The sequence below is a fragment of the Oxyura jamaicensis genome, chromosome 2 (assembly GCF_011077185.1).
Source record: "Oxyura jamaicensis isolate SHBP4307 breed ruddy duck chromosome 2, BPBGC_Ojam_1.0, whole genome shotgun sequence".
In the NCBI taxonomy this organism is placed as follows: Eukaryota; Metazoa; Chordata; class Aves; order Anseriformes; family Anatidae; genus Oxyura; species Oxyura jamaicensis.
This window is the reverse complement of record NC_048894.1, coordinates 157,930,131-157,957,487: the sequence shown is the minus strand read 5'-3', so window position 1 is coordinate 157,957,487 and position 27,357 is coordinate 157,930,131. Positions and strand designations below refer to the sequence as shown.

The following is a 27,357-nucleotide window of genomic DNA, read 5'->3' as shown; positions in this document are numbered from 1 at the left end:
CACGCACGAGAACCTCACCTACATGCAGCTCCTCCGACGCTGCGTGCTCGACCCAGACTCTAGTCTTTATTTCCTCAGTGTTTTCTCTAATTAATCATACAGCTCTTTACATTTGTTTCTGTGTTATTGCATTTCTGTAGAATTTTTCACTTGTTGAGACTTGTTTTGCTGCTGGCATTTTTATCATTTTTAATATATTATTTTTCATTTCTTATTATTTGTAGACTATTTCCTTCTTCTTCTCTTTCATGTTTTGTATTTCAGCAGTTACGGGTTTTTTGTGACTCATCTGAGCATTACATTATAGTGTTTTAATCCATTGTCTGCTATAACCTAACTGGAATTCATGAATCAGCCTGGCGTATGTCCAGTCATTTTGGTGCACAATGTGCTTTTTCCTTTATATTTCTTTAAGTCTAAGGATATCTTTCGCATATCCGTACATATGGGGAACATTTTTTTTAGAAGGTCGGTGTGGCATTGCCATAGTTTTAGTTTTGCAAGCCTGCCTCCTTCTTGCAGAGCACATTTCTGTGTAGGCATGATGTCAGGCCGATGTTAGGTTTTACTGGACTGGTATACATTATCTTTGTTTGCTGTTACTGCCTCAGTCCATCCAGTATTTCTGGAGGCCTCTAGACCATACATACCCTTGACTGAGAGTGGTTTGGTCTCTCTCTGATGTGTACAATCAAATCAGTCAAGGTTTTTGCTTTCCCTGCCTTCAGTTGTCCAGCTCTCCTGAGAGCCTCTGTAGAGAGTTGTTTTGTGGGATCCATGCAAGAGCTGAGAAACAGTAGCGTATGTTGTGGTTCTGTACTTCTGGCCAAAGCTGTCCCTGTATGCAGCCAGCAGTAAGGGGAGCTGGTGGTGCAGAAGCTGCTACCTCCAGCTGTTCCCTCCAGTACATTTCTCAGCTCCTTTTGCCATTCCGTGTCCTGTGTTGACTTTTCCTGCCTTCAGGTGCACGTTCCTGGAGTAGAGACTGCCTCTGGATCACTGTGCCATACAGTTCAGTACTGAATAATTCTACTACTGCTTAATAAAAGGAAACAAACAAACCTTAAATTCATTGTCTTTGGCTATTTGCCTTAATTAACTCAGTTGCATCCTGGAAAAATCCAGTTCTCTCCACAGTTTTTGTAGCTGATAGGTGAAAGCAAATGTAGATTAGCTGTAGAACTCCTTACCATAAACTGCTGTGTAGTGCAGAGAGTTGCATGGGCTCAAAAAGGGATGGGACAAATTACTGGGAGTGGGCTGTTAAATACTCAGTCCCAGGAGGTTCCTGAGCCACAGTTTACTTGGAGATGGGAGTCACGATCAGGGATGTATCAGGGGGCTTGCGCTGTTGTTACATGCTCAGTGTAGACTCTGATACTGGACAAAGCTGGCTGCAGCATAGTGGAGATGCAGACCTGTGCTCTGGGCTGATTTAACTGCAATTGTCCTTGCCACCATCTGAATTATGAGCACATGGAAACACTGGAAATGCTGCAATTTACACAAAGTGACACACTGTCAAGGGGATATTTTATAGCTCTCGGGCCTCTCTGCACTTTGTACTGGAGTTAGTTCAACTTCCTCCCACACCAACCTGCAGGCACTGTAATTCCAGCTCCAGAGGGACTTGATGATTTAGGCTCCCATGCAAACCAAAAGGCTTCATATTCATCTTCTAGACTTCTGCTCTTTCCAGGAAATGGATTAGAAAATGCATATCCAAAATCAGCCTGAATGGCCCATATGTGTCTCCAGATCTCAGTCCTGCTATGGCGTAGGAGGGCCCATGACCAGCTGCTGCGTGAGAGAAAACACCGGGATGGACAGGCTCTTGCCCTGGCATGGCACAGCCATTCCTATCAGAACCACAGAATCATGGAATGGTTTGGGTTGGAAGGGACCTTAAAGATGATCTAATTCTAACCCCCTTGCCATGGGCAGGGACACCTCCCACCAGACCAGGTTACTCAAAGCCCCACCCAGCCTGGCCTTGAGCACTTCCAGGGATGGGGGCATCCACAGCTTCTCGAGGCAGCCTGTTCCAGGGCCTCACCACCCTCAGAGTAAAGAGTGTCTTCCTTATATCTATCATAAATCTACTCTCTTCTAGTTTAAAGCCATTACTCCTTGTCCTGTCACTACACCCCCTGACCAACTGTCCCTCCCCAGATGCCTGCAGCCCCCTTTAGGTACTGGAAGGCTGCTGTAAGGTCTCCACGGAGCCTTCTCTTCTCCAGGCTGAACTACCCCAAATCTCTCAGCCTGTCTTTGTAGCAGAGGAGCTCCAGACCCTTGATCATCTTTTGTGGTTCTCCTCTGGACTTGTTCCAATACATTCATGTCCTTCTTGTGTTGGGGGCCCCAGAACTGAACGGAATACTCCAAGTGGGGTCTCACAAGAGCAGAGTAGAGGGGGAGAATCACCTCCCTTGAGCTGCTGGTCACACATCTTTTGATGCAGCCCAGGATTTGGTTGGCCCTCTGGTTTGCAAGTGCACATTGCCAGCTCATAAATAGGGAAATATGGCCGAGGAACTAGAATAGCTTAATCCTCAGTGAAACATCAGCATGCCATGGGCTTGCTGGGAGGAGGCTCACCAGGAAGGCACTGTAACGCTGAAGTAGGAAGTGCAGAGGAACCGCAGAGGAGGGTGTTCATCAGAGAGAGAGTAGAGCTGGATCAGACAAAATGATGAAACAGACCAACACAGAGCCCTGCAATCCCCATGCAGGCTGACATTGGGGAGCTGGGAGGGGGCAAGGTGAGCATCCAGACGTGAGGGCCCCTCTGTGCAAGGACTGAGCTCGGTAAAGTGTCTTCTGCAGGCAGAAGGGGGGGCAAACTCTGAGTGGAGACATAAAAGGGACATAGAAACATAAATTACACAGAGCAGGCAAGCAGGTAAAGTGTATTTGCTGTTTCCCCTAAGAACTGGGTTGAGGAGAAGCAACAGGAGATTTCTGCACACAGCACACAGACAAACTGTGGCAATTGCTGCTGGGGTGAGGAAATTGCTGTAAGAGCTGAGGAAAGGTAAGGCAAGGTAAGGCAAGGCAAAGCCTCTTAGCAAGGGAGCCAGCACTGGGACTGCATGTGTTGGGAGCGGGGAGCGCATGCTGGGAGCAAGGCTGCTTAATGCATGCAGACATAGGCTGGGAAATGTTGTGAACAGCAAGGAAGCAGATAGTATTGAGTTATTCAGGTTAGTAAAGACATGTGCCAGCTGCAAAGACTGCTGGAAGACCAAACAACATACAGTGAGTGGAATAAAAAAGGCAGATTATGTTCAACATAGGTAAAAAATGCACACATGGGGAGAAGCAGCCCTACTGTGCACATACCCAGCTCTGAACTGTTGCACTTCAGCAGCAAGTATTGTAATGGAGTATTTGATGTGTGCTCAGCAACAGCCAAAGTAACTCAAATGTTAAGATTAGGGATGGAGCAGAGAACAGGGAAAGAATCACAGAATCATAGAATGGCTCGGGTTAGAAGGGACCTCAAAGATCACCCAGTTCCAAGCCCCTTGCCATAGGCAGGAACACCACCCACCGGATCAGGTTGCCCAGGGCCTCATCCAACCTGGCCTTGAACACCTTCAGGGATGGGGCATCCACAACCTCTCTGGGCAACCTGTTCCAGTGCCTCGCCACCCTCTGAGCAAAGAATTTCCTCCTAACCTCTGATTTAAATCTTCCCTCTTTTAGTTTAAAACCATTCCCCCTCATCCTGTCAATATCTGATTGAGCAAAGAGTTGCTCTCCATCTTTTTTATAAGCCCCCTTCAAGTACTGAAAGACCGCAATGAGGTCACCCCAGAGCCTTCTCTTCTCCAGGCTGAACATCCCCAGCTCTCAGCTGTCTTCCTAGGAGAGGTGCTCCAGCCCCTTGATCGTCTTCGTGGCCCTCCTCTGGACTTGCTCTAACAGCCCCACATCCTTCTTGTGCTGGGGGCTCCAGACTTGGACGCAGCACTCCAGGTGGGGTGTCACGAGGGTAGAGCAGAGGGGCACAATCCCCTCCCTCCCCTGCTGGTCACTCCTCTGTTGACACAGCCCAGGACACAGCTGGCCTTCTGGGCTGCAAGTGCACACTGCTGACTCATGTCAAGCTTTTCGTCCAGCAGAACCCCCCCAAGTTCTTCTCGCAGGACTGCTCTCAGTGAGCTCTTCTCCCAGTCTGTACTCATGTCCGGGATTGTCCTGGCCCAAGTGCAGCACCCTGCATTTAGACTTGTTGAACCTCAATACGTGCATGTAGTCCCGCTTTTCAAGCCTGTCCAGGTCCCTTCAGATGGCATCCCTTCCTCCTATCGTATCAACCACACCACTCAGCTTAGTGTGTCATCTACAAATTTGCTGAGGGTGCACTCGATCCCAGTGTCTATGGCGAAGCTTTCCCCAGCTGCTCTTAGCAGGCTGTTCTGCCAGGCACCACCATCCATCGCCTGTGTCCGCGGACAGCCACTTGACTTGGAGAAGGGCAGCAGGGCAGGGCAGACCCCACCAGCTGCATTCAGCTCTGCACTTCCCACGGTGCCCAAGGCCAGCTCTGCAGACGTCCCTCACAGCCAAGGCTCTGCTCTGCAAGTCTGTGGCATGCCGAGGTGCCCGGCAGTCCCCACCAGAGCTGGAGCTGTGTCTGTGCCATCTCCCCATGTGCCCTCAGAAGACAACAGGAGCACGGGAGGGGGACCGGAGTCACTCCATAAGTATGTATACCCCCACTGTGCCCAGGAGCCGCAGAGCAAAACTGTTGTGCCAGGAAGCTGGGAAGTCAAAAGATAAGCAAGTTCTCTGGAAAGGTGTCAGGAAGCAGTGTCTGTACACTGCTGGCACCACCCCAGCCGCCCTGGGGATTATTGTCCTCCCTGCCCTGCCGCAGGCCAGGTGGCCTGAAGCACCAGCGAAACTCTCGCTGATCCCCGTTTCCCAGGAATCACGTGTCTGGGTGAAAGATGCTTGAGAGTTTCTTTCCCACAGAGTACAAAGTTGTGCAACTGCTTATCTCCAAGCCAGAATAAAAAGGATTTTTGTCTTTTCTGTTTGCCTGTGGTTGCTGCCTGTGCCCATCCCTTCGGTGCTGGGTTTGGCCAGTTCATTGCGGTTGTTAACAGAGCACATAGAATCACAGAAGCTCCTGAGTTGGGAGGGATCCACAAGGATCATTGAGTCCAGCTCCTGGCCCCACACAGAACCACCCAAAAAGCAAACCACATGCCTCAGAGAATTGTCTTCTTTAATAGCAACAGGCTCAGTGCCATGACCACATCCCTGGGGAGCCTGTCCCTGTGCCCAACCACCCTCTCAGTGAAAAGCCTGTACCTAACACCCAGCCTGACCCTCCCCTGTGGCAGCTCCATGCCATTCCCTTGGGTCCTGTTGTTGGTCACCAGAAGGAAGAGCTCAGCGCCTGCCCCTCCGCCCCCCTCATGAGGAAGCTGCAGACCACTGTGAGGCCTCCCTTCAGTCTCCTCTGGTCTGAACAAAACAGGGGACCTCAGCCACTCCTCATGTGGCTTACCCTTGAGACCCTTCACCATCTTCATAGCCCTCCTTTGCATGCTCTCTAATAGTTTTATGTCCTTATATCGTGGCACCCAAAACTGGCACTCACCACTCAAGGTGAGGTTGCACCAGCACAGAGTAGCGTAGGACATTTTTTTATTATTATTATTTTTATTCTTTCCTACATTGCTCAGCCCAGCTCCCCTGGGGTCCAGCACTGCCAGCTCACGTGGCTCTGCAGGGCCCACGCCAGCTCCATGCCAGGCAGGAGCGCACGGCGGCTCTGCGCCTCCAGGCACCTCTGCCTCAGGGAATCCTGGTGTGAGAGCTCCACACCGTGGGTCTGGTTTTCTCTGCTAATACTGTCCCCGGCTGCGTGCAGAGGCTGCCCGTGTGTGGTTGCAGCAGGAGGGCCCTGCCCTCTCCACGTCAGGCAGGAGGCTGCTGGGTGTCACCCTCCGCCAGCCTCTGGGGACTGCTGTGCACCAGCAGCGTCACATCCAGGGCTGCGTGGCTGCAGGGACCGGCTGGGAGGGAGTTGTGTCAGCACCTCAGCTCTGGCAGAGGAGGTTTCCCAAACCAAATGCTGCAGGAAAACAACATTCCCCAAACACCCCATTGCCAAAGCATCCCTGAGAAAGCTGTCTCCCAGCTCTCTGATGTGGTTCATGGCTGCTTCAGCCAAGGACACCTACACCTTCCGGCAGGCGAGGCCAGGCCACAGCAGTGATACCCGGACCCAGGTGCCTCCATGCCAGGCTGCAGGGCAGCTGCAGGACCAGCCGGTGAGCCACGGAGCACCGCGGTGCTGCACTGCGGGGCATGGGGCATCCCATGGGGCTGCGCCCCGGCTTTGCTTTCCATAGAGCTGCCGCGAGGGGCACTTAGAGAGGTACAGGCAGCAAATCCTGGGGCGCCAGGCACCACCCGAGCCCTGCACACTCACGTGGGTTTTCTTCACTTACCGGCCATGTACAATCAGATAGGGCTAGCTGCAGCTGCATGGCGGCCGTGGCAATCCAGCGCCACACGCACAGATCCTGACACGACACAAACTCTCCCCAGACGGTGATGCTGCCGCCTTCCTGCCCTCTCCCCGAGCACAGGACGTGCAGTGCCTCGAAGCCCCTCTCTCTCCTCAGGCACAGAGGCACAGCATCCTGGGGGGTGCCGCAGCACGGCCAGGACTTGGTAGACACGGTCGTGGTAGACAGCAAGTTGAATATGAGCCAGCAGTGTGCCCTGGCAGCCAGGAGGGCCAACCGTGTCCTGGGGTGCATCAAGCACGGCATCGCTAGTTGGTCAAGGGAGGTGATTGTCCCGCTCTACTCTGCGCTGGTGCGGCCTCACCTCGAGTACTGTGTGCAGTTCTGGGCACCACAGTATAAAAAGGACGTGAAACTGTTGGAGAGTGTCCAGAGGAGGGCTACGAAGATGGTGATAGGCCTGGAGGGGAAGACGTACGAAGAACGGCTGAGGTCACTGGGCCTGTTCAGCCTGGAGAAGAGGAGGCTGAGAGGAGACCTCATCACAGTCTACAACTTCCTCGTAAGGGGGTGTCGAGAGACAGGAGACCTTTTCTCCATTAACACCAGTGACAGGACCCGCGGGAACGGGGTTAAGCTGAGGCAGGGGAAATTTAGGCTTGACATCAGGAGGGGGTTCTTCACAGAGAGGGTGGTTGCACACTGGAACAGGCTCCCCAGGGAAGTTGTCACTGCACCGAGCCTGTCTGAATTTAAGAAGAGATTGGACTGTGCACTTAGTCACACGGTCTGAACTTTTGGGTAGACCTGTGCGGTATCAGGAGTTGGACTTGATGATCCTTAAGGGTCCCTTCCAACTCAGGATATTCTATGATTCTATGATTCTATGACTTGGCAGGCAGGATTGAGTCCCCCTGCTCAGGGCAGACCCCACCTGCAGCAGCCGCTGCACTTTTCCCAGCTTCTCCCACAGCAGCTCGCATGCCGCCCGCCTGAGCCCCTGACTGAAGGGAGGACAGCAGCCATCTGTCAGGTGGGTGACAAGGAGGTGTTGTCTCCAAAGCGCCCCGTGCCAGAGTCCAGAGTGCGGTATATCCAGAAATGCTGGCTGGGTAATGGGCCTGTAGCGTGCAAGTGACAGCGCCCTGACGCCCAGGCAGCTCCAAGCTGCTAGTCAGGCTGTCTGGGAAGGGCGACTGCAGGTCAGTTAACACCCAGGCCTGAAGCCAAGCGAGAAGTCAACATTCCTCCCAAGACAGCTTGAGCACAGTTTCATCGCCATTCTCACAGACATCCAGCTCCTGGCACTTCAGGCATGTGAAATGGGAAGTCACTGTATTTTGGCTTGTGAACCGAAACAGGAACTGCAGCCCAATCCAAAGCCCTGTGATCATATGCAAATTACAAGAGGTACAGTGTCAGCTTGCAGCTGCCTTTCAGAGAAGTTAGATGGAATGGGTAAAACAATCAGCATTGCTCAGCAAGAACACTATTATTTGTAGGTTGTGTTCTAGCGCTTTCACTTGCTAAAAGGTCCTATCGTTGTTCACAGCATGCGTACTGCTGGGACAGACCGTGCCATCTGCCTCTCAATGGACCTGCAGCAGCCACCACCAGGGCAGGGGGTGGCCTGAAAGGCATCCTGTCTGAAATGTCTCCAGGACCAGGGGCAGACTGGGAGCGGGCCAGAGGAACAGCTTCAGGAGAAAGAAGCAGGCCCCGCGACAGTGTCACCAGATAGGATGCTGGTGATGCTCCCAGGCAGCAGACAGGGAGACAGGAGCCCTCCTTCAAATCCCAGGGCTAATTACAAGCCCCAGGAGCAGGGGGGAGGGATGGAGGCAGGTCTGGAGACAGCACCATCGTGCACACCCGGGCACTGGCTGTACAGTACTCCAGCCAGGCCCTGCATCCTCGTGCCTTTAACACACCAGTGTATTGCAGATTTGGGAGTGGGGCTGAGGGAATTTGAGCTCAAGACACAAAGACAATGCCGAAGGCCAGAAGAAACATGACTGTCTAACAGCAGGCAGCGAAAGCAACGAGTGACTAGATGGGACTGAGGTCTGGTATGCAACATACATGCAGCCCCAACCGGGGGAGCAGGGTTTCAGTTCTGCATCACAGGGGTTGGTATTTATGAAGGTGAGAGGCTCAGTGCTGCCTGTGCTGTATTCCCTTTCCCTGGGAAAGGTGTGCAGGTGCCAGAGTCACCCATGGGACACAGGAACGTCTGCCTTGTGGGCACCCTTCCTCTTCAACAGCCCCTGGGGAAATACCTCTCTGGAGTAAAATACAGCAGAGATCAGCTCACTTAACCCATCTCCAAACAGCCTTGGGTAGTGCCTTAGAACAGGTCCTGGAAGAAATAAGTTGCTTCAGGGTTGAAATGAGACAGTTTCATCATGTCTCAGAAACAGACTAGTAGGTAGGGAGTAGCAAGTAGGATAAAATACTCAGTCCTCATCAGGGAAGAGTCATCCTGCTCTCTGCTAATGAGGGAACAAGCTGGAAACAGGGTCCCAGTGAGGCACCATCGTTTTCAAGAGATACAGCTCTGTTTAAGCCACCTGGTACCTGTGACCAGGAGGTGACATTCAGGGCTGATTCACTGCAGCTGATGCTTGTGAACACTGGAGGCCCTGGGCAGCCAAGGTGGAGCAGGCCCATGCAGCCGGTGGTTGCTTTGTGGACACGTACTACAGCAGATGTGTTCAAGTGGTCAGAGTAGTCATGCTCTGGACTGGGGTGAGTGTCCTGGTGTGCTCTCCATGGCTATAACGGGAGCCCGGGCTCCAGCTCTGCAGGAGGCGTCCACTGTGGCGAGATAAATCATAGCCTCTGTTGTGACAAATGCAAAGTAACACATCATCAAGGGAAGCCGCCAACTGCCAGCACTTCAGAGGTGTCTAAACAAGCTGGGCCAGCTCCAGATAGTGTCCCAGTGTCACTGGGACAGCTCAGGGGAGCACGCTGCATGGCTGCGGTCAGCACTGAGTGGTGCCTGGGGAGTGCAGGAGGACCACAAAGCAGAGCAACTTAACACTGCCTGCTGGTACCCACCCAGCCAGGCTTGTGCACAGGGTCCTTGCTGCACAGAGCAGGATGCTGAGAGAAGAGAGATGGGATCCTCCTTCCTGGTACAGGCACCCTTTGCACCCCCTTACACTCAGCTTGTGCCAAGGATGCAGCCCAGAACAAAGCCTTTCCTGTAGCCCAGCCCAAATAGCTGAACCTTAAAACCTACAGTGAAATGCAGTCAGTAGCGTACTTGTGGCATCAGTAACTCTAGCCAACATAACTCAGGCTGGAAACAGATGTCAGGCAAGGAAGGGCTTCTGAGGACTGAGTAAAGATGAGAGAAACAGGTCCTGTGTCCACCTTCATCCCCAAGAGCAGAGGGGGTCCTCCTGCCCAGGTGTGTTCCCCAGAGCCAAACTGATCTCGGTGAGTCAGAGAGAAAATGCATTCGTGTGCTGATCATCCAGTCTGGCAAGCACCTACGCAGGTAGGAATGTGCACCCAAAGCAGGACAGCCAGGGAAGGAAGGGCAGGGGCAGGCAACACCTCCTCCACGCAGGGACACCAACTCACACACACCCACACAGGGCCAGGGTCACACCAGCACACACACGTGTACAGATGCGTGTGCCAGCTCTCACAAGCATAGATGTGTGTGTGCTCTCCCCTGCACACGCACAGTCACATGTGCACACACACAGAGTTACTTGAGCACATACAGTCACACACATCAGAGGCACGGTCACATGTGCAGGTTCACGTGAGCACATACACAGTCACGGATGCACACAGCCACAGACACAAGCAGCACATACTCAGCTGCACAATTACACACCAGAACAACCCAACCAAAACCACCCTTGTGCTGGAAGTGGGCACTGGGTAAGCCTGTTCACCAGCGCTGTGGCTGTGGTCTGATGGGACACAGCCCAAACACGGGACTGCTTCAGCCCAGCTCAGCCCAAAGCTGGCCAGAGCCAGCAGCCTGCCGTGCCAGCCAGCATGAGTTCTCTGCAAGCAAGCGGTCAACCAGGCACCCTGAGCTCCCAGGGAGCCGCTGGCCAGGCATTGAGCCGGCTCCCACTGCTCACCAGGAGCATGAGGGTGATGGAGCACTGGAACAGGCTGCCCAGAGAGGCTGTGGAGCCTCGCTCCATGGAGGTCTTCAAAACCCACAAAGATATGGTCCTGGGCAACCTGCTCTAGGTGGCCCTGCTTGAGCAGAGGGGATGGACCAGATGACCTTCAGAGAACCTTTCCAATTTCAACCATTCTGTGATTCTGAGAGGTTTCCATCCCAGAGCTGCTTCAGCTCCAGGCACTGACCACCCAAATCCACCTGCTACAAGGAGCTCCTATGCCTTGTATGGTGGGATTCACAACTCCATCAGGGGACAGGCTCGATCTCTGTCCCCCATGGGAGCAGAGATGGCCACAGGAGGTGGCTGCAGCTCCCTACGCCAAGGGACTGTAGGGACAACGGGCTCAGCCAAGGCAGGTTGAACAAGCCCAGATGTGCAGGGAACTCCAAGGCATCTGGGACCCTAGTCAGAGCAGTCCATGAGCAATCATGCTGGGCACCTGTCAGGAGATGGTGGTGGCAGGGTCCAGAAGCTGCACCATGCCCCTGCATCCTCCACAGCCATCATTCACCCAAGCTCCCACCACAGACGCACCCCACATCTTGCAGTGTAACCGGTCACTGTTCCCCCTTCCCAGACCCTGCCACCCCAGCTGGGCTCCCAGGACAGGGGCTGCTGTGACACTGCAAAGACATCATCACACTGGGGTGGTTGGATGTACATTGGCTGGCTTGTAGCACAGGGCAGGGCTGGTGTGTCATCCCCGGGGGCGGGGAAGTGAAGGATTTAAGTTAGACACCTGCCTCAGCTGCTCATCCTGGCTGAGAGGCGGCGGGAGGAGGAGGAGGAGGACCGGAGCCTGCTGGTGAGCAAGCCGCTCTGGATTCGTGTCCAGCAGGTAGGACACAGCCTGTCCAGAGGGGGCACTGGGGCCACCACACAGCCTAGCACAACTCCTGCCTTGCACGCTCCATGCAGATACCAGAGGCCTGCAGGGGATGTGGAAACCTTGCCTCTACCCCAAAACCTACCATTCAGAGGGCAGCTGCTGAAGCCTGGGGCTTCAGTGCACAGGAAGTCTCCAGGCACGAGGCAATCTTTTCTAAGAAGGGACGAAGCGACAGAGCGGCTGGATGCCAGGGCTGAATGGAGCCACTGCTCCATGAGATGTGCTTTGCGTCCTCTGCACTTGAGCTGAGCAGGTCAGGACACTGGGACAAGGGAGGGAGGCAGACGGAGCCGTGGGACCTGCCCGAGCCCGCAGGAGACGGTGCGGACTGGCGCGGTGGGTCTCGGCTGGGAGCCCGGCAGCGGGAGCCCGTGAGGCGAGCACGGGGCTGGGGGCTGTGCCGACACGCTCGCGCTCCCTGGGGTGCAGGCAGGGCTCGGGACCACGGCACTGCCAGGCCACCCCTGCTCACCCCAGTGGGAAAGCTGCTTCCACCAGGACCTCTTGGGCTGGGCTGCTGTGACAGCTTGAAAGGACAGCCAGCTCCTGCCCCGGGAGCTGCGTGTGCAGCCAAGCCCCGGCATCAGGAGGCCTGATTAGAGACGAGCTAATGACAGCCTGCCGTTGGGCAATGTCTCTCCAGAATAGGGTGTTCACACGACATCTGTGTCCTATATAGGTGCCGCCTGCTCCAGGGCGCGACACCGGCTCTCTGCTTTGCCCTGCACCGAGCGCCACCCGAGCAGGCAGCACAACGAGCCCATCACGCTGCAAGGGCTGCATCAGTGGAGGCAAGAGTGTGACAAGAAGCTGCTCTCTAGGGCCAGCTCCCCAAGGTGGGCCAGAGCACCCACATGAGAAAGAGCCTGGAGCCATGGGCAGGGTCTCCAAGAGGCAGGGGCATGTCTGCAGCTGCTGGGATCCAGCTCTCTTGCAGCATGATCCATCTACACCAGCATCAATCCAATATTTAAATGGATCAAAAGCAATGACTCAGAGGCTTTTAGATCAGTTAGGTAAACAGTCAGGAAATTAAGCTGTGACCTTGATAATTAATGAGTTAAACATATCATTAACATCAGTCACTGTAGCTTTATGGGCGATGGGTGTTCCCAGATAAATATTTTGGGGCTTGTTTTTGCCATTTTTACAAGACTGTGGCCTCATCACCACATGATACTGGGGCTGCTGAAAGTTTACAGGGCTTCCAGAAGAAACCAGGTGACTGCACGGCAGAGATCCCTCAAGAATTACTAAACAGGCTCAAAAGGCATCCAGTTTATGAAATTCACTGTGCTAAAAACAGTTAGATATTACCACAGAAACCAAGTTAATGTTATACATGTTGCCCCGTTTTCATTCTTCCCGTTCTCCACTTATAGCTAAAGATGGAAATGAGATCCTGGGCTACATCGACCCTTGGTCAGACTCTGCATAGTTGTTCAGAGCTGCTCAAGAGCACAGCCTCCTTGCCCTAGCACATTTCAGACAGCACAGCTGGTATCTTGGTTGGCAGTGCTGCTTTTATATCTGAGGGTACCCGCTAGATTGACCATGACTTGTCACAGTAATTGCTAAGTACCTGTCTGAATGGGAGAAACCACTGCAAGCAGCCACTTACAGCAGGCCCCCTGAGGCTGCTCCCTGAGGTGGCTCTTAGTCCACCACAACTCTGTAATTTTATGTATATAGAGATATAGATATACATAATTTTATCTGCCACTTTACCTACATAACAATTAGCTAAAACTAAGAATGCCCATTCACTACCTCCTGCAGAACAGGGTCTAGGAGCTACCAGTAGAAAGACTTTCCCTGCAAAGTATGATTAAATCACTGTTGTCATTACCTTGGGATGTTGCAGAGGCTGACACCAGACTCAGACTCAGCCACAACTCACAGATCCATGGATGAAAGCCCGTGGTGGCTCATAGAGGGTGGTCTGGGGCAAGCACAGCCCAGGTGGTCCGGCGCACTGCATGCCAGAGGGTTCGGCCAGCAGGATCAGTCTTTACCATCCTGTTGTTCCTACACCAGTTTCCCTAAATATCTGGAGAGAGCACCCCTGCCCTGCTGCAGAGACAGCATGCAGCCAAACAACCCTTCCCAGTGACCACGCCCTTGTCCCCAGGCACTGGAACTGGTTAGAATGGTCCCCAGGATGGTGTTTGGCATGGGCCACCCAGCCATCCCACAGATGATCCCCACGTGCAGTTAAACATTAGTGTGGGCCACAGAGCAGTGCGAGCATGCCTGTAGCATCAGAACTCAGTTTTGGAAGAGAAAAACTGAATGCTGGGGAAAAAAACTTACTTTTTGGAGAAAAGCTGTAGTCAGTTTTTCTGAGTATGGGTGCTGCTAGGGATAGGCACCAAGCCTTCACAGGACACTGCAGCATCTCAGTGCAAAGACATCCAACTGCATGGAGACATGTAGAGCCAGGCACTGCAGGAGGTGCACAGCATGCTGCACAGGCAAACACAGAGCAAACACCCCGGCTGGGCTGTCGCTACTGCTTCCAGAGAGCTATCACCCACTGTTTGAGTGGGAGCTGACCCTGAGATTGCTGCTGAGAAGAGGGTCAGTAGCAATGCTCCAGTTCCTGCTTCCCGCTTCTCTCTGGATTCCGGCTACCGCATCCAGAGAGATGGCTTATCTTCACACACACCACAAGACCTGCTCAAGAACCTGTGTCTCACCAAGTCTTCTCTTTCTCTCTCCCCAGACAAACACAGTGCTCCACAGCAGCAGGACTGTTGCCCTGAGACAGAAGATGAGTGGACCCCTTCAGAACAACGAGTCAGGCAACACAGGAAGCAACTTGATTGCAAGTGAACACACGGAGATGTGTGGTGGTGGGAGTAACTTCATAGCTGGTGTCTTCATCCAGGCCAAGAATAAGAAGATGAGCATCTATGATGCCATGATGAGGGGGCTCCTGACACCAGGTACGGCCCTGGTGCTGCTGGAGGCGCAGGCTGCCTCAGGGTTCCTCACTGACCCCGTGAGGAATGCCAAGCTGTCGGTGAAAGAGGCACTGACTGCGGGACTTATCGGCAGAGATTTTTATGAGAAGCTTCTGTCAGCAGAGGGAGCCGTGACAGGGTACACAGAGCCATACACAGGACACAGGATCTCCCTCTTCCAGGCCATGAAGAAAGAGTTCATAGTCAAGGAGCACGCCATCCGCCTGCTCGAGGCCCAGATCGCCACCGGCGGCATCATCGACCCCATCAACAGCCACCGCCTCCCTGTGGAGGTGGCCTACCAGCGAGGCTACTTTGACCAGGAGATGTGCCAGTTTCTTCTGAACCACAAGAATCAAACAAGAAGTTGTTTTGACCCTAACACGCATGAAAACCTCACTTATACACAGCTCCTCCGCCGCTGCGTGCCCGACCCGGACACGGGGCTGCTCATGCTCCAAGTGATGGACAAGGGCTCGGTGCTCTACCAGCTGTCCGAGGACGCCCGCAAAGCCCTGCAGGCTGCCCGCACCACCGTCAGCGTGGGGCTCTTCCAGGGCCAGAGTGTCACTGTCTGGGAGCTCCTCTTCTCTCGCTACATCTCTGAACGCCAGAGAGAGGAACTGCTGAGGAAATACAAGGTGGGGACGGTGACCATCCCAGAAATGATCACCACTCTCACTGCCATCATCACCAAGGCAGAAACAGGAAACCAGGATCTGAGCTCATCCACAGCAACACCCAGTTGTGAGGTAGGATCACCACAACCAGTACAGGTTACACACTCCCAGGAGCAGCAGTTGAGAAAGTCATTAAAGTCTGCGACCATCTATGTCACTGCTGGTGAGTTCCAGGGACAAAATGTTTCCTTGCTGGACCTGCTCTTTTCCAAATACATCCCTCAGGGGAAGCGTCAGGAGCTGCTGGAGCTGTACAGAGCAGGCATACTGACCACAGAACAGGTGGCTACTGTCGTCACCACCACGATCAACAAAACAGAAGCTGCCAATACCACACTCGCAGCAAATACCAGAAGTCCACAGAAGGTGGTGACAAGGGCAGAGGAAAATGGAGATGATGTTTCAGCACAAGATGCACATCTAGATAACGTCTTGAAGTCTACCACCATTGACATGCCAGCTGGTGAGTTCTCTGTGTGGGACCTGCTCTTCTCTGACTACATCTCTGAGGACAAAAGGCAGGAGCTTCTGGAGCTCTATCGTGGAAGGGTATTAACCCTGGAGAAGATGATAACTGTTGTCACCACCCTCATTAAGAAAAAAGAATCTACAGGCAGGAAATTCCTAATTGCAGTAAAACCTTCCAACAAGGACACTGTGCCAGTGGCAGGAGAGAAGGATGCTGACTCCTCCAAAGAAGAATCATGGGAAACAGCCTTGAAAACCACAGTTGTCGACATGGAGGCTGGAGAGTTTCAGGGCCACAAGGTCTCTGTATGGGACTTGCTCCACTCAAAGTACATCCCTGAGGAGAACAGAAAGGAGCTGCTAGAGCTGTACCAGGCAGGAGAGTTAACCCTTGAGCAGGTGAAAACTGTTGTCAGCACTATTGTAACCAAGGCAGAGGAAGCAAGAGCAGCGCAATCAGCACATGAGAGTAGTCGAAGGGCAGAGACAACAGTCGCTGAAGCTGAGCACACACACCACCTGCAAGAGGACAGGACCTGGGAAGAATCCCTGAAGTCCACCACAGTTGAGATGGCAGTGGATGAGTTCCAGGGGAGGCAAGTCTCCGTGTGGGACCTGCTCTTCTCTGACTACATCTCTGAGGACAAAAGGCAGGAGCTTCTGGAGCTCTACTGTACTGGGACACTGGCCTTGGAGCAGATGATAACTGTTGTCACCACCCTCATTAAGAAAAAAAAATCTACAGGCAGGAAATTCCTAATTGCAGTAAAACCTTCCAACAAGGACACTGTGCCAGTGGCAGGAGAGAAGGATGCTGACTCCTCCAAAGAAGAATCATGGGAAACAGCCTTGAAAACCACAGTTGTCGACATGGAGGCTGGAGAGTTTCAGGGCCACAAGGTCTCTGTGTGGGACTTGCTCCACTCAAAGTACATCCCTGAGGAGAACAGAAAGGAGCTGCTAGAGCTGTACCAGGCAGGAGAGTTAACCCTTGAGCAGGTGAAAACTGTTGTCAGCACTATTGTAACCAAGGCAGAGGAAGCAAGAGCAGCGCAATCAGCACATGAGAGTAGTCGAAGGGCAGAGACAACAGTCGCTGAAGCTGAGCACACACACCACCTGCAAGAGGACAGGACCTGGGAAGAATCCCTGAAGTCCACCACAGTTGAGATGGCAGTGGATGAGTTCCAGGGGAGGCAAGTCTCCGTGTGGGACCTGCTCTTCTCTGACTACATCTCTGAGGACAAAAGGCAGGAGCTTCTGGAGCTCTACTGTGCCGGAACACTCCCCATTCAGGAACTCATCAACACCATCAGCAGCATTGCAATTGACAGCAAAGAAAGGAAACTTGCAACCCTTCCCCAGCAGACAGTGGATCTCCTCCAGTCTGAGGGCTCCTACATTACCTTTGGCCAATTCCAGGAGCAGAGGGTGTCAGTATGGGAGCTCCTCTCCACCAAGCAAGTCTCTGAGTACAAACGAGAGGCGCATCTTGACACTTACGGCACAGGGGGGCTGACTGTGAACAAGATCACCATCACCACCACTGTTGTCACAGGCCCACAGGGAAAGAAGAGACACCACCAGGACCACTAGCACTACCTGCCCCAGAAGAGGATTAAGCTCTACCTCCTATGGAAATTGCAACCTGGGCTCTTGTGAGAATTGGCTCTCCATGCAATACAGTTATGGACAGGAAAGAGTAACATGAGTTACAAGAGTTACATGAACCTGTGTGTGGAACAGGGTGGTCTCCTGGTTAAACTCTTTCCTGTCTTAACTATTACTTCACTGAGAATGTTTTTGCCCAGTGGAGCATTCCTGGGGGTTGGGTGGGGGGGATTCTAGGGAGGGCTGGGGAAGGCTTGTGGCTGTGACATTCTGCCAGACAGGCACTGACAAAGGACAGGGAAGTGTGGGGTCAGCACTCACATCAGATGGGTCAGAGACTGCCACCAATGGGATGAGGCAGAAACCCCAAAGCAGGAGCCATGGGCAGCACAACTGGCAGCCCCCGAAGAGCTACAGAGGGACAGACCACCTCTGCATGGGATAGCTGGGACCCTGGCGCTGCTGAGAAGCAAGCGGTGCGGGCAGCACACATGGCTGTGGTCACCTGCAGGACATTTTGCATGCATGAACTCAAAGTGGGATTGGGCTTCTGGTGCCAGAGCTCTAATGCCTGCAATGGTGAGCAGCTGCTGGTGCACTTGCACGAGTCCAGAGATATAAGGGGCAAGGGGATGCTACAGGGAAGGGTGCTCCTGCATGTGCCAGGGACACCCCACGTCCCTGTGCCCTTGAAGGTCACTGCCCACTGGGGAGGGAAAGCAGCTATGAGAGCATCCCCATGCTGCCTGGCACTGAGCTGAGCTGCCATGCACATGTGCAACACGGATATGTGCTGCCAGGCTTATGCACTGTGTGTGCATGCAGGTACCACAGAGCCATGTGTGCACAGCACTGCATGCGGGGCTGGACCTCCCATGCCCTGGGGAGTCCAGCATTGTGTTCAGACATGGGGGGTGAGGCACAGCCTGCAGCATGTGTCTGTGTCTGCACGTGCATGTGTCACCGTTACAGGTGTGTGTACACATACATGTGCATGTCCCTGTTACAACGCCGTGTGTCACAGCTCTCCGCCGCTGTGTGGATGTGACACTGCGTGTGACACCAGTGCTGCCACCTGACGGCACAGCAGGCTTCAGCCAGGCCCTCAGCTGGGCTGTCCACCAGACCCTCATCATGGGCCTCATCCTGGGCCTCATCCTGGGCCTCATCCTGGGCCTTCGGCCGGGCCAAGCCCTCCCTCAGCCAGGGTCTCAGCCAGGCCCCACAGCCGGGACTCAGCTGGGCTGGGGCCTGAGTCAGGGCCCCTGGCTGCAGACCTGCAGCTCTCCATCCCATTGTCCTGGGCTGGAGCTGCCCTTCACTGCTGCACCTTGTCTTGCCCAGCTCGGCTATGCCAGCATCTCTGCCAGTGTGAGGCCACGAGGGGCATGGCTGTCTCTCAGACTGCAGCCTGAAACCCCCAGCTCCATTCAGCCTGGGAATGCAGCTTCTCCCAGTGACAGACATGGGCTGGGCTGGCATTCCTGTACCATCCACCTGTTGACCCAGTCCAGGTCCCAAGATAGGGACCCCTAGCCTGGGCCCCCCACATCCCAAAGCCCCCCAGGACCCCCAAGGCTCCCACAGACAAAGCCCCCTACAGCATGGGGATCCCATGGCCCCCACTGTCCAAACCAACAGCTTCAACCCTGACTTGGGCACCCAGACCTTGGCCATCCAACCCATGGGGTCTCATCACCACCCAGCAGGTCCCTGTAGTCCCCTGCTCAAGGTCCCCCTGCCTTGGGGGTGGGCATGGCATGGCCTCCCTGCTTTGCACCCCAGCACCAGGGCCATGCCTGGGCTCCCCAAAATCTCTGCCATCCACCAGGGCTACAGCGCTGGGGCCAAGGTGCTCCGCTGGGCTCTTGAACACACAGGGCTGGGTGCCCCAGCCCCGCCAACCCTAACTGGAGCTGGAGAGCAGCACCCAGTGTGCTGCACAGCCCTGCTCCACACTGGAGCTCACACATTGCACCATGCTTGCTGCCTTCCCAGCTCTCTGCTTGCAAAGGAGCAATGAGGATGCAAGCCAGTCCTTTAGCCAGAGCTCCCAGGGATGAGTCCCACCACTGAGGCACACACAGGGGAGAGTGACACATTTGTGAGGCCTGTTCAGACTCGGAGTTACAGAGGCTGCCAGCAGGTTCAGCTGGCAGGTTCAGCCACCTCACCAGGGACACTGTGCATGCTGTGGATGGCACATGCTTTAAGCCACCACAAGGAGCATCTTCAGGGAGAGGCTAAGGGGGGAATCCTGGATGTGCCCGTCATGGCTGTGGGTGCCTCTGGAGAATATTCCTCGTGTACAGAGCCCTGGAGCCATGCGAGAGCACTGGGAGAGCCAGTCAAATGTTCTGTCCCCAGGGCTGGCCAAATGGCCTCAGCCCAGCCACCTTCATAGTGCACATGGATGGCAACACAAGCCCAGTGCACCACGCAGAGCCTGCAGCTCCAGGACACAGCACGCAGGCTGGAGCACACATCTGTGCTGGGGAAGAACAGGAAAGTGCTGGTGGAACTTCCCACGGCACTTCAGTCCCAGAGGCAAAGGAGCCAAGAGAGCCACTCTACCATCAGAAGCTCACCAACAAAAAGACTAACACAGGGCTAACAGAAGCATGCAGCATCACAGGGACTTCCAGACTTAATCACCACTCTACAGAGGGAATAGAGTTGTTGTAAATTACTAGGAAGGGAACAGAGGACAGAACTCCATCTCCTGAGGTGTTCATTGTCACAGCTCATTGTCTCATATCATAAGAACACATAAGGCAGCATAGTGGTTGGCATAGGGGAGATGACTGTGTGTTTACCATCTTTTCCAACACGAGGACTAGGGGATATTGCAGAATCCAGCACAAAGCCAGTTCAGGTTGAACACGTATTTTTCTACACACTGGGCAGCTGAGCTGAGGGACTCCCTGCTGGAGGATGTCCTGGATGCTAAAAGTTTATATTGATCCAAAGAGCAATCAGAGTAAGCCATGGAGGAAAATCCATCAAGGGCTATTAAACAGCAAGCCAGATCCATGTCTCAGGAACAAGAGCCACAAACCCCTGGGGCACAACAGGATGTACCAAAGAAGTGCTGGTGTACACTTGCCTTGCTCTTTTGCTGCTGCTTCCTACACCCCTGCTGTTGGCCGGTGCCAGGCTACGGAGTTGGACTGGCCACGGAAACCCTCTCTGCATTTCTGCTTCTTGCAGGGGGTTGTCACCAGTCCGTGCTACAGGCCCTGGTGTGAACCAAGCGGCCACGGTGGTGCAGGCAAGCAGAGGACTATGGGCAGGAGGACTTCTGAAAGGAGTTGATGCCAGCTTCAGCCTGCCTGGGGAGCCAAGGCTGGGAGGGCTCCAGATGGCTTCCCGGGGCTCAGATTGCACTCCCACAGGAAGTGCTGAATTTCCAAAAAAGAAGCTGAAAGAAAACAGGACATTGTGTAAGGGAAAAGCTGCATACATTTGCATAGTTATAAGCTAGTTGCATAACTGAATGCATCTGAATAGTATCTGAATACTCTTTGGAGGCACGGGGGCAATAGGGGAAAAGAAAGGGTCAGGCAGACTGTGTCTCCTGCCCAGTCCCTGTGGGAACATCGCACCACAGTGGATGCAGTGGGTAACTTCTCTGTTTTGTGGGAGAAGATGGGGGTTTAGAGTAAAAGCCCCCAGACATGCCCTGTTGGGATAGGAACAGGAAATCAGCAAGCCCATCAGTGTGCCCACAAGCCAGGCCAAGTCACAGTCACAAGTGACGAAGCAGGTAGAGCGCCCACGGCACAGACAACTTTCCTTGTCGAGTGGGAGCCCCCCATGACAGTGCCCCCAGGTCTGGGACATAGCCAGGCTCATTGCCCCAGATGGAGCACACCAGCCCACACAAACAAAGCCAGTGTGGTCAGGAAGGTGCGTCTGGGTTAGCATGCCTGCTCCCTGCCACAGAGCACTTTACCAAAGAAAACCTTTTGCAAAATGAGAAGGCATTCTATACCACTGCTCTGGGAGTTTGATCCAGTCTTCCACCCCCAGCAGCTCGAAGCCTCCTAGTTTTCAGCCAGTTTGGACTGATTTCCTCTGTATGCAAAACCCATCCATCAGTTTACGCAGGTCTCCTCCTGCTCCAGTGCTTTTCACTGATAAAGCACCCTGAGCAATCTTATCAACCCTCAACGTCTGTTTTGACAAGCTATCTAACTGAGCTGCTCCCAACTCCTCTCTGCATTCCCTCGGTCATCTCAGCTGCTCTTCTCTGCACCTTTTCTATAATGAATGAATATTTTACAGCATGGCTGCTCAGCACTGGCTCATGGTCTGTAAATCTTGTTCTGTCCGACAGTGCTGGCACTGCCTTTTCTGGACATAGATCCCAGCAGAGTTAATGCACCGAGTCTTCGTGGCTGCATACATAGCAGTCTACATTCACCCCGATGCTGCTGAACGCATGTTGGCCTTTTCTTCCTTAATCACTTCCAAATCCAGGTTTCTAATTTATAGCATAAATGTTTGTCCAGTAAGTCCAGGGCATGACTTTGTGTTTTGTAACATTCCGTTTCCTTTCATGACTATTTGTCCAGCCTTCAACATCATCCGTTGCTCCTGAAAGCTATTCCAGCCCTCTGCTCCACCTTTCCACTATCTCACCTGTTAGCTAAACTCACTGACATGCACCTGATATTCTGTAATGAAGTCTCTGATGAAAGTATTACATTTATTTGGCTCCTAGAGCCCATATTCCCCTTTCAGCACAATCCAATCTCCCGGTGGCAGATGGAACGTGGCTGTGTCTACATCTATGCAGCAGCAAGGCTGCTATGGGACACAGATGATACTTTTTTGTTTTTTGCTACTCTTCTGATCTGCTGTTTTGTGCAATTATCTTGACTTTGTCATAACAACACAAAGGGGGGTGAGGGGTAGCAACAAAGTTCCAGGGTGTCTCCACTTTTTTCTCCTACCCCAAAGATGACTGTTATATCATCTTTAAGCTCAGTTGAAAGTCTACTATTTTCTCCTAATGAAAGTTTTTAAGTCAGAGAAAAAAAAGGAACAAAGGATAGCATTATGATGAAAGCCTAGCTTAATTTTCCACTTAACTGGTTCTGCTTCTTTTTCTTATAAAAGGTCAAAAAAGTGTTTAAAAGCTGTTGGAACAGGGAATTCACCAGTTATAATGTGATAGCCCAAGCTGCACTTAACTCCTTAGTGCTGTAAGAGCAAGGACGGGGACACTTCCTCAAGTTCCCCTGGGCTGGAGCCATCCCAGTTGCAGCAGGCGCCCATCCTCCTCTCCTCACACGGGCTGCGCGTGGGCAGGGTGGGGAGGTTCGGACCGGCTGCAGGACCCTAGCACTGCATTGTGCTGACCCCCCCATTCATTGCTGAGCACCCATGGGCTCTGCCTGTCCCTGCTCCCCTGCACCCACCGGCATCCCCCAGGGCCACCACCTCCGAGCAGGTGCAGGGGCAGAGCCCGGCGCCTGCCATCCCTCGGGACAGGAGTTTCTGCGGCGGCTGCGAGTCCTGGGGAGCGGCAGGGCTGCCAGGGGAGCCAAGCCGGGAGGGACCGAAAGGAATCGGCTGAGATTTACAAAAGGAAACCACAGGCTGAGGGGCAGGAAATTCCCTGGCAGCCAAACACAGGAGGCCGGGACGTGGAAACACAAGTGTCTGAGTCCAGCCCAGCCCTGGACAGCACAGTGTGTGCTGCTGCACTGACCACGCTGCGCTCCCCTGAGCACCACTACCTGCAGCCAGGCCTCCCTCTTTGCAAAACAGGCCAGGAGTCAGGAAACTGCGATCAAGCCTCCTGCCAGGGCTCCCGAGCAACCCTGAGCCCTTCCAGATACTGCAGGAGCCTGCCAAGAAAGGGGGAGCAGGGAACAAGGTCTGACATAATCCAGGCGCCCTTTGTGCACAGCTAGCTACAAGCAAAGAACAAAAGAAAGCCAGCTTTCTCTGGTCCAAGCAGCACCCTCGCTGGCTCTGACAGCTGGCCATCCCTGATAATGCTCCTCCAGTGCCCCCAGGGCTCGGCCCCCACCTCTGCCTGCTGTCCCTGCCCCTGCCTCTGTTCCATTCACCCCTTGCTGCCCCTGTGTGCTGCTCCATCCCACCACCCCCGGTCAGACAGGGATACCCCCTCCCTTCAATGCCCCCTCAGTGCCTCTCACAGGGGCCCAGTTCCCCCATGGCCCCCAGCCTGTCCTGAGCCCCAGGCTGCGCTCTCACATCTGCAACTGAGCACACCGCCGCAGCTGCCTCGCTGCAAGCAGCCCGTCCCTCTGCTTTCCCTGGCGCTGGCCTGGCTGCCACCGCCTGCATGTCCCAGTCCCTCGCAGACTCCCACAGAGCCTCAAACCATGCTGTTTTTAGCACTGGGCTAGCTGAGACTAGTTACAGCAAGCGCCCTCATCCCACAGCACGCCCACACCACGCCTGATCCTGCGGCCAGCTTCACCCCTGTCTGTGTGGAGTGCTGCTGCACACTCTGGTGTGCTTTCCGCTCCTGGAACCACATGTGGCCAAGCTGGGGACGTGTTCCCTGCACTGCGTGGGAGCTGCCAGCAGGAACACAGGCACAGCCTGAACGAGCATAGCTTAGACGCTAGGAAAGTCTGCAGCCCCTCCCCGAGCTCTCTGGCCTGAACTTTGCCCTGAGATGTTTGCAGAAGGATGCACCATCCCCAGGGTGACCACGGAGATGCTTTCAGCAGTAATAGCGGTAAGAAGTACAGGAAACTGCTCTGCCGTGCTCTCAGGAGGGGTCTGGTCCTGCAGCATTAAATGAATGCCAGCCCGCCCTCCTGCCTTCACACATCGGAGCTGCCTACTGACACCAGCAGGTCACACTCGCATGTGGGCTGTGCGTCTGTGAAGGACAAGAGTGAGGAGCTGCACAACAGGGGAGGTTACAGCCTCATGTATTAGCTCAGTAAACACAAACAGATTCCAGAAGAGCTATTTGCTGGCCACATGTTTGCCCTGCAGAAACCACTAACAAATGTGCTGAAAGAAGGCAACGCAGCAGGGAAGATGTTTGTGAGCTTCCCAGAGTCAGTCTGGCACCTAGACTGAACCTTAACCGTAACAAAGTGCAAGTTGCGCAAAAACACGTGACGTCATTACATCCCAGCCCAATCCATCAAATGTGGATAAAAATAGACGGCAAGCCAAGAGGGGCCTCCTAGCAGGCAGGGGAGGAAGGGAGACGTGGAGCTTCAGCCCAGACCTCAGCACCGCAGACACCAGCGCACTGCAGGGGCTGGTGCTGCCCAGCCAAAAGGGTTGGTCACAGCTGCGCTGCATCGCCTGGGCTCCCCTGCACATCCCAGATCCTTCAGAGAGCTCTGGAGAGGGAAGCATGCATCTAACCCCAAAGGGGTTCTAAAATCCCTTCAGACTCCAGCAATTTAAAGTCAGAACACACCCAAAATGATACAGAAACACAGAATGGCTAAGATTGGAAGGGACCTCTGGAGGTCATCTGGTCCAACCTCCCTGCTCAAGGGGGCATACACATTAAATAAAGCAAGGAGCCCCTGCCTGGCTGCACATCACTGCATGATAAACCCCTCAGGATTACCATGCTGTAAAGCAGCTTTCAGATCCTCTGCACTTTTCCAGCCACACCATGGTTGAAAGCACAGCCGTGTGGTTCAGAGTCCTGGGGGCAGCAGTGTCCAGGACATCTGATTAAACTGAACAAGACCAGAAAGGAGGCCCAGTTCCACACCTCTGAGAACCCCCTTGCCAGTGACCAGTAGCTGCTGAGCAGAACTGGCCCATTCTTACAAGAGAGTGGAAAAGGAGAAATCACTCCAAGCAGCAAAGCAAAGTCTGTACCTTTAGACCAGATATCTCACTGATATCCCTAACCTCCTCAACCAAGAGCCCCAGCCCAAATGGTGCCTTGCTGGAAGAGTCCTTGCCCTCACAACAACCAAGGAGGTGTTCATGGCGAGAGGGGCTGATAACAGCAGCAGCCTTGTGACTTCAGGGCAGTCCTGCCAGCAGCCCTGCCTCCTGACTTTGTGCTGCAGGATGCAGGCAGACATGCCCCAGACTGGGTCCAAGACTGCAAACTGGTGGTGGCACGAGGTGAAACAAAGCAGAGGACCAAACAGAGCAAGGCTGTGAAGAGGAAGAGGATCTGGGGGTGCTGGTTGATGCTCGCCTGAACATGAGCTGGCAGTGTGGCCAGGTGGCCAAGAAGGCCAGCGGCATCCTGGCATGTGTCAGTAGTGCAGCCAGCAGGGCCAGGGTGGTGATCGTCCCCCTGTGCTCTGCTCTGGTGAGGTTGCACCTCGAGTGCTGGGTTCAGCTTTGGGCCCCTCACTACCAGAAGGACATCAAGGCCCTGGAATGTGTCCAGAGAAGGGCTATGAAGCTGGTGAAGGGCCTGGAATACAAGTCCTGTGAGGAGCGGCTGAGGGAGCTGGGGCTGTTTAGTCTGGAGAAGAGGAGGCTCAAGGGAGACCTTATTGCGCTCTGCAGCTACCTGAAAGGGACGTGTGGGGAGCTGGGGGTTGGCCTCTTCTCACAGGTAACTGCCAATAGGACTAGAGGGAATGGCCTCAAGTTGCACCAGGGGAGGTTTAGGTTGGAAATGAGGAGACATTTCTTCTCAGAAAGAGCAGTCAGGCATTGGGATGGGTTGCCCAGGAAGGTGGTGGAGTCACTGTCCCTGGGGGCGTTCAAGGAGAGGTTGGACGTGGTGCTTGGGGACATGGTTTAGTGGGTGACATTGGTGGTAGGGGGATGGTTGGAACAGATGATCTTGGAGGTCTTTTCCAGCCTTAATGATTATATGATTCTAAGGCCGAGCAGATGGACAGGGCAGCATGTCATGCACCACGGCATCCCTGACAGAAGGTAGCAGCAGCCAGCTCCTGGAGCTGTGCTGCAGAGCACCAGACCCCTAGCACACGGGGACCTGGTCTCCAAACACATGCAGAGAGCAGAGCCCTATCTGGTCTCGTGGAGGTGAGGGCCTCTGTCACAATTCAGCAGCACCCAGTGGGAGTGTTTGGCAGCAGAAACTCAGGTCTGCTCACCCCAGTGCACTGTCAAGGGAGATGGATGCTTCAGGAGGGCACATTCAGTAGAGAAGCGTGGAGGCCACCAGAATGGACCAGGTTTCTCCTGCTTACTCTTTATGTGACAGGACAACCAGCGAATGCAAGACTGTATGACTCATGCCTGAAAATGAACAAGCAAGATAAATATGCTCCATTGTTATTCAGCAAGCAAAAAGGAAGCCATAGAAAGAAGATACAGAGGTCTACCATCATGTGGATGAGGCGCTGAGGATGAGGGGCAGGGAAAGAGGCAGTGGGATGTAGGGCTGTTGTCGAGCTGGAGGTGAGGGATCAGTGATGACACAGGGGCACATTACTGCTCTGGGAACATCCACCAATTCTGTATCACCTCTGCTCCTGTCTGGACATCACCTCCATTCCTGTAATATCCCAAGGAAGCCGCAGGTGTCACATGCTGAGAATGCTGCCCTCAAATGACTGAGTTGGAGTAGAGACATGCAGGATCCAGGCAATTCATGCTGCTGGAGGTAATTTGTATGCCTCAAAGGATCTTAAAGATTTCTCTATGAGCTGCCCGTACACAAAGAGCATGGCCAGTCCAGGGGGGCAGCCAAACCCAGCTAAGGACACGTCTAGCACCTGCAGAAATGAAAACAGCAGAGGTCCTCAAAGAACATGTGAAGATGAAAAGTGTTTCCTCCTCAGAAAACATGGAGCAGCAGACAGCATGAGAGCAACTCCCCTGGGTAAGACATAAATCCTGCATATCCCTGAATCCTATTTTTGCAAGTTGCTAATAGCTGATCCCAACAGGAACCAGAGCAGGGACTGAACAATATTTGGCTTTTGCAGAGTAGCAGCTTCTGACAAACGGCAGCTTAAAGCCCTCTTGAGCCAGAGGCTACATCTGCGTCTTTGTGTTTAATAGCCCTCAATCAATTTTTCTCCCACAAATTTGCCTAATGGCTTTTTAAATCCTTTTCTACTTTGGCCACTGTAAACACCCTGTGGCAATGAATTCCACAGTGTTTCACCCGCTAAC

The 27,357-nt window shown here is 53.8% G+C and overlaps 1 protein-coding gene across 1 annotated transcript in view; it reads left to right on the top strand.

The window, feature by feature from the left end:
• EPPK1 (epiplakin 1) overlaps positions 1–17,259 on the top strand; it is a 38,422-nt gene extending 21,163 nt beyond the window's left edge. The window contains exons 4-5 of the mRNA XM_035317233.1: positions 11,979–11,983; positions 14,498–17,259. Of these exons, the coding sequence (XP_035173124.1) occupies positions 11,979–11,983; positions 14,498–17,259 (2,767 nt within the window). The remainder of the gene's footprint in view (positions 1–11,978; positions 11,984–14,497) is intronic.
• The last annotated feature ends 10,098 nt before the right edge of the window (positions 17,260–27,357 follow it).